Raw genomic sequence first — 7,612 nt, forward strand, 5'->3', positions numbered from 1 at the left:
CAGTTGAACTTGTGCATTAACAATTTGCCAACCTTAATGCATCTCCAATGGGCCATAAATTGTGCTGGCTCTTATATGTTATTTTTGGGCATGGTCAGCGCTTGAGGGCACTTCAGGGGCAGATAGCGAGAGAAATGTGGAACAGGTGAGCTGAACAATTGTTGGTTATGCAATGGGCATAAGTGATCCGGCGACACGCCCTCCATTTGGCTGTCACATTGTGTTGGGTAAATTGATTTGCCACGATCTCGAGATAGAAATGGATTTATGAAAGTCACGCCAAAAACTGGGCCAACACATGAGTAATTGACCGGGCCACAGTGCGCGAAGTGCGTGCAGCTATTTATAAGACCTGGCTGAAGCTAGAAAATAGCAACAGTTGATCGACTTCCCGCACAGCTTCAACATGGCACACCCAATCCTGGCCCTGAGCGCAACTCTGCTGCTGCAGCTGCTCCTTCTCTCGCCCGCCTGGGCGGGCATTAGCTATCTGGACGATGAGCATGCCGTGGCGCATACACAGCAGAATGTGGTCAGGAGCTACGATGGCACCGTCTCGCACTATGCCAAGTCCCTGGCCACGCCCTACTCCCAGGTGCACAAGCAGGACACGCGCATCAGCAACAATGTCTACCAGCCGGCCATTGCCAAGACCATCAGCTATGCCGCTCCAGCGCCGGTCTATGCACAGCATCAGCAGCAGCAGCAGCCCACGCTCTTCACCCAGGCAGCTCCAGTGGCTCCCGTCTACCATCAGCAGCAGCTGCAGCACATTCCAGCTGGCCATGCTAGCTATGCCAGCCAGCAGCCCGTCGTGGTCCATTACTCGCCCGCGGAGACCGTTTCCCACATGAGCTTCGATGGATTCGGCACTCACTGGGGCTACTAGGCTATTTTTAACTATTTGTTCAACTATATTTAAGTGTTTGCATTCAATAAAAAGTATTTTTAATATATGAGCAGAAGTAACTTGGGACTTTTGAAGTTGCGGGTTGCCGGTTCGAGTCACTAGTAAAAAAAATATAATCCTCTTTGAGCAGACGGTCTCATACCCTTCTTAGCTTTAGTCTAATAAGTTTTGCTCTCTCTATTAATAAATAAATCTGCGATCTCTGCTTGTTATGAAAGACGAGGTTCCAGTCTAGTCGGACTTTCAACTTTTTTTTTTATACCCTGAACCCATTGAAAATGGGTAAAAAGGGTATAATGTATTTGTGCAAATGTATGTAACAGGCAGAAGGAAGCATCTCCGACCCCATAAAGTATATATATTCTTGATCAGCATCAACAGCCGAGTCGAGCTAGCCCCGTCCGTCTGTCTGTCCGTCCGTCCGTATGTATGCACGCAAGGATCTCAGAACCTATAGGAGCTAGAGGCTTGAAATTTTAGCTGTAGGTCCTCCTAGTGCCCGGGCAGATAGAGTTTGTTTCCGATATTCGATAACTTGCCCCGTTTCCAAGTAATCGATAAAAATCGATATCGAAATCCTGTTTTTAAAGCAATTATGGTAAATAATATGAGCTAGAGTCACCAAAATTGACATCTAGCTTCTAGAATAGTAAATATATATAAAGTATCTTTCATTTTATACTTATCGCTGGTTGGAAGAAGAGGGTTCAGGGTATCCCCTAGTCGGGAGATCCCGACTAGAACCCCTTACTTGTTTCATCATTTTGCGGGTCAAGAGAGATATTTGGCATTATTACGGATTTTTTTTAGCTTTATAGATCGTTTTCTAAGTTTTCTAGATTTCAAGAGCCAGAGAAACCCTCCCATCCCATAGAAAATCTAATAATAATGTTGTATATTTAATTTCCCGTAAGCCAGCCTTAATCTGAGTTCATAGTTTCCTCACATTGCGCTCACGTCTTCGTGTTGGTGGCTAAGCAAATCATAAAAATCCGCACAAAGTGCACTACAAATAGCCTCAAGTAGGACATTAGACTGTTGTTGTGTTAATGCCACGCCCCCTCCCCCCCCCCCCCTCGACGCCCACACTCTAAGTGGAATGGTCGGGTTACGTGATTTGTGCAGCGCAAACTTAAAAATCGGACATGAACGCTACGTGACTCGCATAGGAAGTGCCCAAGGAGCGGCAAACGGAAGCCAAAGGACACAGCATCAACTGAACTAATCGGATTTTTATATTTGATTTCTCTCTTTTTTTTTCTTTGTGTTCAACTCATAGTCAGTAGCTTGGTCGTTATAAATTATGCACATTGACAATTGCATGGAGCCAACCTGGAGCTCTTGAGGGTCATAATCTATAAATTGAAATCACATTTTTGCTAGCTCATTAATTTTGCAACTCAGAATGGAAAAACTTGAGGCAAACGGGCCAAAAGTCAATTTCGGCATCAAGCTCTTTTCAGCTCATCAGTTGGCCGTAAATGATAGCTCCATTAGATGGCAATCAGCTGAAAAGGACTGCAAATTGTTCAATTGAAAAGTGCCCGCAGGCTAATACGCAAAAACTATGCGAATAAATTTATGTTTAAATTGCCAGAAACTGTGTGCAACAAATTGCAAAGAGAAGCTGGTTAAAAATACCTGGTTAAAAGTACCTGGCAAATAGTAACTGGTAAAATGTTGCTGTCAACAATTTGCAGCCAATATTTCGGCAAGCCCAAAACTTAAACTCTTCTGAGGATAAATTAATATATAAATAGCCACAAACTGTGTGAAACATATTGAAAAGAGTAGCTGGTAAAAAGTAAGCAGGCAAAAAGTAGCTGGCAAAATGTAACTGGCAATAAGCAGCTGGCAAAAATGTAACTGTCAAAAATTAGCTGCTAAAAAGTAGCTGGAAAATAGTAGCTGCCAAAAAATATCTGCTGAAATGTTGCAAAAAGTAGCTGGTAAAAAGTAGATGGTAAAAAGTAGATGGTAAAAAGAAGATGGTAAAATGTAGCTGGTGCGGCACGCCGAAAACTAAATACCCTTTTTCGATCAAATTAACATTTGATTAGCCAAAAATATCACGTAAAACAACAAAGTTTTTCGTAAAAGAACTTAATTTTCGACCTATCATTCCTATGGCAGCTATATAATATAGTGGTCCGATTTGGACAAGATTTCCTCATACGTAACAAGTACATAAAATCTTATAAATGCCGAGCTTGGTAAAGATATAATTTTATACTAACGACCGATCGTTCCTAAGACAGCTATAAGATATAGTGCTTCGATTCCGGCCGACTTCCACACACATGCTGCCTGTAACAGAGAGACGGATCAAGAATATATATATATATATATATATCATCGGTCATCGGAGACGTCTCTTTCTTCACCTTGCACATTTATAATACCCTCCACAAAAAAATAGCAAAATGTTGCCATAAACTGAGCTTAAATGCAACAGTCAGCGGCTGCGAGTTGAGCGGCCTCCAGCAGCAGCAGCAGCAGCAGAAGGAGCAGCAGGAGCGGAAGCAGGAGCAGCAGCTGGTCCTGCCTCTGGCTGAGGTCCTGCCTCGCCACTTGACTGCGAAAAGGCGCAATGATAAAATATTTGCGCCGCCAAGTAAATTGTTGGCTGAAACTTGGCTGGCAAAAAAATGAAATGAAGAAAGGCCAAAGTGTGGTTGCTGTTGTTGTTGTTGCTGCTGTTGTTGTTGCTGCTGTTGTTTTGGCCATGTTGTTGTTTTGCTGTTGCGGCCAAAGTTGAGTGGCAACAACAGCCCCGTGCTCGTCCTTAGCCACATGGCCCTTGCCCAGCGCTGCCGTCGTCAAAAGGAAGTTGGAAAAAAGTTAAAAAAAAAAAACAAAAAAAAAAAACAAATAGCAAAAAGAAAATAAAAATGCAAAATGCCCAGTAAGACGTATTTATCAACATAATTACATTTTTTAATGGCTTTTTAAACCGCAAAATGGCCAAAGCCGTAAACTGAGATAAAAGTAGAGCATAAAACTAGAAGATATAGTGGCAAGTCGCTTTATAAGCTTTGTTGTTGCTGCTTTTCCGACCGCTTTCCACGTCTTGGCCAGTTGTGCAGCCCGTGAAAAATGTTTGAAATGTGCCAACGTTAACTCAATTAGCCGTTTCAGCGAATTGCAATAGCTTGTTGCCCAGACGGAAGACTGAAAAAGCTGGACTCCAGCATAGAGCTAATAAGGACACATGCATGAAAGGTAAGTAAACCACAAATGTGTTTGTAGGAAGCTGGTTCGAGCCCTGAAAAACCCTGCCATGAAAGCTAAGTTAGGCATGATCTATAATTCAGTAACTCATAATATACAATTTTTTAAATATTCAAAAATGAATATAACCAAGGCTGCAAGCCGATTTTGAACCGAATCGATTCGAGTCCAAAATTCCAATCAATTTTCTTTTTAACATGAATCGAAGCAATTGTCCAAGAGCGAAAACCAAATCAAGTATACTTAATTTGTTCAAAAACGGATTGGCTTAAATGAAAAACTTTTAATGAATATTCAGAAGCAAAGCATTGATAACTTTGGCCCCAAACATTGAATTTATCTGACCAAATAAAATAGAGGCAAATGTTGGTCAGATAACAAATTTAGCCCGCCTTTTTTGTATATGAAAATATTTACGGATCGCAATATTTGCAGTACAATGGGGCATTTGTTAAAAACAAATTTAAATTTTTTAAATTTTCATATACAAATTTTGAATAACAATTTGCATATAATATATGAAAAACTAAGGTTTGAACCAGAAACTTGGTTCTAGCTTGTGGAAAGCCAGCCAAAAGCCTGGGAGTTGCTTCAAGCCGTGAACAGAACCAGCAACTACTTTTATTGTGGTTTGCAGCCTTGATTATGTCATGCTCACCACACAAGACATTTTACCCGCTAGATGTCTTGAGTACGGGGTATTTAATCAAAAACGCAAAGTGCAATGCCGGGAAATACCCAGACAATGAATTGTATCTATAGGCAACAAGTGTGGCACGCACTTACTCTGCATAAACACGAGTATATGAATTGTTTAGAGCTTTTGCAACTCATGCAACCAAGGCAACAGCACAATAACAAATTATAAGAGTGGGCGAGGGAAAGAAGGGGAGAGAGAGAGAGGGCAATTTGGCATGAAAAAAATAAGTAGTAAGAGAGAGTGGAATTAATTTTGATGTATTACCCAATATATAAAGCATTTTAATAATATTATCGCAAATATTATTATTGATAAGAAAGGGCATCCAAGCTATGTCCGCAGCAAATACATATGTATGTGTATGGTTCTCAGCTAGACAGAGCATAAGCAGCAAGAGAGCGGGCGGGAGAGAGCGAGAGAGTCATAGATAAAAGATGAGAGAGATAGAGATGGAGAGAAAGAGAGAGCTGTCGAACTGCTGATCGCGTGGATTGTAAACAGAACATCGAATCGACAGAACTCAGTCGTTGTTTGTCATTTAGAGAGAACGGTTTGTTGCACCAAAAACCGCAAAGTTCGCGTTAGCGAAACGGGTTTATTTATTTTCGTCAGGCAAGGGCGCGCACACACACACACACGCACATATATAGGCACATGACATGTGCGTGCCGTATGTGACGTCATGAATGCATTCCCATTGGCTACGCGAAGCTTTTTCGAATGGCGATTAGTTTGGCGCGCAAATGTGTAAAATGCGAAGAATCGATAACACGCTGCTTTTCGCTCTGTGCGCGCTTATCGTATCGATAGCTCAGTTTGATCGATCGCTGGCCTTTGGCGCCTCGCGTCTGGAGGCGTTCAAGCAGCGGCTGCGCAGTCGTCGTCATGCGGCCGCGCCGCACGCTTTGAACACCGACGAGTACCTCAGCTACGATGGCATGCTGGACTATTTGGAGGAGCTGAGCGGCGCCTACAGCCAGCGCGTTCTGCTGCAAGATGTAGGCGTCACGTATGAGAATCGCACGCTGAAGACCATAACGATTACCAACGGGGATGGACGCACTGGCAAGAAGGCAATCTTTGTGGCGGCCGGCGCACATGCGCGCGAGTGGCTGACGCCGGTGGCTGCCTTGTATACCGTGGAGCAGCTGGTGGTTAACAATGAGCTGCATGCGCACCTGCTGAAGGACTACGATTGGACCATAATGCCACTGGTCAATCCGGATGGTTACACCTATTCCCGGACCGTAGACAAATGGTGGCGGAATACACGTTCGCCAAACGGTGGCAATTGCTTTGGCACCAACATCAATCGCAACTACGACATTGGCTGGCAGCATGGCTATGAGGAGCTAACCGATCCCTGTCACGATCACTATGCCGGCAGGGAGCCCTTCTCGGAGCCAGAGGCGCGAGCGGTGCGCGATATAATGCTCGATCTGGTCCATGCCGGACGCGCTGTCATGTTCATATCATTGCACTCCCATCACACAAGTGTGTTCTATCCTTGGGTCTATAAGGAGTAGGTCTAGTTGCCTTTAAATATCCCCTTCGCTTATCTTAATCTCATGACTGTCTTTCAGCTCGCCAGCTGACAATTCGAAGGAACTACGTGAGGTGGCCCAGTTTGGCGCTAAGGCCATGCGCAAGGCGACGGGCACAGAGTTCACCTACGAACAGGTTGGCCTAACTGATCCATTCGGTGGCACCAGCCTGGACTATGCCTATTCCATAGGCTTTCCGCTCTCCTTTGCGCTGGAATTGTCCGGCGAGCGACGTGGCGACACCTTCGATTTCTGGCCACCCACGGCGCTGCTCAAGGAACTGGCTGATGAGTCGTGGGTGGGCATCAGTGCCATGGCCGAGAAGGCCATTGAACTCTACCCGCTGAGCAGATCAACGTCTGCAGCTAGTCACAGCTCTTCTCCGTTTAGCCTAGCAAATATCATGAAAATTCTATTGCTTTTAACGGCTATCTCTTTATGCTCTCGCTAACACGAGTGTTGGGCAATGCTTTAATGCAAGGCCGTGTTGGTTAAGTAACTTATTTAAGTCTAATAAAACTTACATATTATATGAAATCGATCTTCACTCTAGTATTTGTCTTGGCAAAGAAAAACCAAGCAAATAATCAAACTTTTTTTTGCTAATAAAACAAAGTGCTACTTGATGCAATTATACGAATTTGTATACCTTTATGTGACTTACAAGTGAATCAAAAAATATTTATTCTAAGTTAGAAAATAAATTGTGCAATTAATTTATATTATTTTTTAAAAATAAATATATGTGTCCAAATGTACTTACTCATTTACATATATTTCCACAGTTTTTTCAATTCCATCTGTTAGAGATAGGTTTCCCTATAAGCACTTCACTAAAAGAACAAAAGAAGAATAGAGGCGGTTAGTAAAAGAGCAAAAGAGACAAGAGGATTAAAATGAGAAAAACATAAAGAGAGGCAGAGATATCGAGAGAAAGAAATAGAGAGAGGCAGGGGGACATAGAAAGGTAAAGGTTGAATAAGTACCTGTTTTTCAATGCCCACACACTAAAATTGACGCTGCCTCATCCACCAAAGCCATGGTCACCGTTTCCACCAATTTTAAAACCGTCGCCTCCTTCGTAGCTGATGACGCAGCCTCCTCGATAGTTCAAGGAGCCGTGGAGGAGCCACAGTTGAAGTCGCTACTTCCTCCTATACTCAAGCTGCCTTTTCCTCCCTTGCTCAAGCTGCCGCCTCCTCTATACTTGAAGCCGCCGTTTCCTCC

General features: G+C 43.3%; 2 protein-coding genes across 2 annotated transcripts; both read left to right on the plus strand.

Moving 5' to 3' along the window:
- The first annotated feature begins 406 nt into the window (after positions 1-406).
- On the plus strand, positions 407-889 carry LOC135429497 (pupal cuticle protein C1B). Its single transcript, XM_064683818.1, has one exon. It carries the CDS (start codon positions 407-409, stop codon positions 887-889), a length of 483 nt encoding a protein of 160 aa, XP_064539888.1.
- Positions 890-5,377: 4,488 nt separating this feature from the next.
- Positions 5,378-7,159, plus strand: LOC135429471 (carboxypeptidase B1). Its single transcript, XM_064683775.1, has 2 exons — positions 5,378-6,363; positions 6,425-7,159. Exons 1-2 carry the CDS (start codon positions 5,585-5,587, stop codon positions 6,834-6,836), a joined length of 1,191 nt encoding a protein of 396 aa, XP_064539845.1. The 5' UTR covers positions 5,378-5,584; the 3' UTR covers positions 6,837-7,159.
- The last annotated feature ends 453 nt before the right edge of the window (positions 7,160-7,612 follow it).

The sequence above is a fragment of the Drosophila montana genome, unplaced genomic scaffold (genome assembly GCF_035044405.1).
Source record: "Drosophila montana isolate Dmon_TW-CO22-7 unplaced genomic scaffold, ASM3504440v1 contig_2667_1, whole genome shotgun sequence".
Lineage (NCBI taxonomy): Eukaryota > Metazoa > Arthropoda > Insecta > Diptera > Drosophilidae > Drosophila > Drosophila montana.

Coding starts and splice junctions, on each gene's coding strand:
- LOC135429497 (XM_064683818.1), top strand. CDS start 407: ATGGCACACCCAATCCTGGCCCTGAGCGCAACTCTGCTGCTGCAGCTG.
- LOC135429471 (XM_064683775.1), top strand. CDS start 5,585: ATGTGTAAAATGCGAAGAATCGATAACACGCTGCTTTTCGCTCTGTGC. Junction 6,364..6,424: donor TATCCTTGGGTCTATAAGGA/GTAGGTCTAGTT, acceptor ACTGTCTTTCAG/CTCGCCAGCTGACAATTCGA.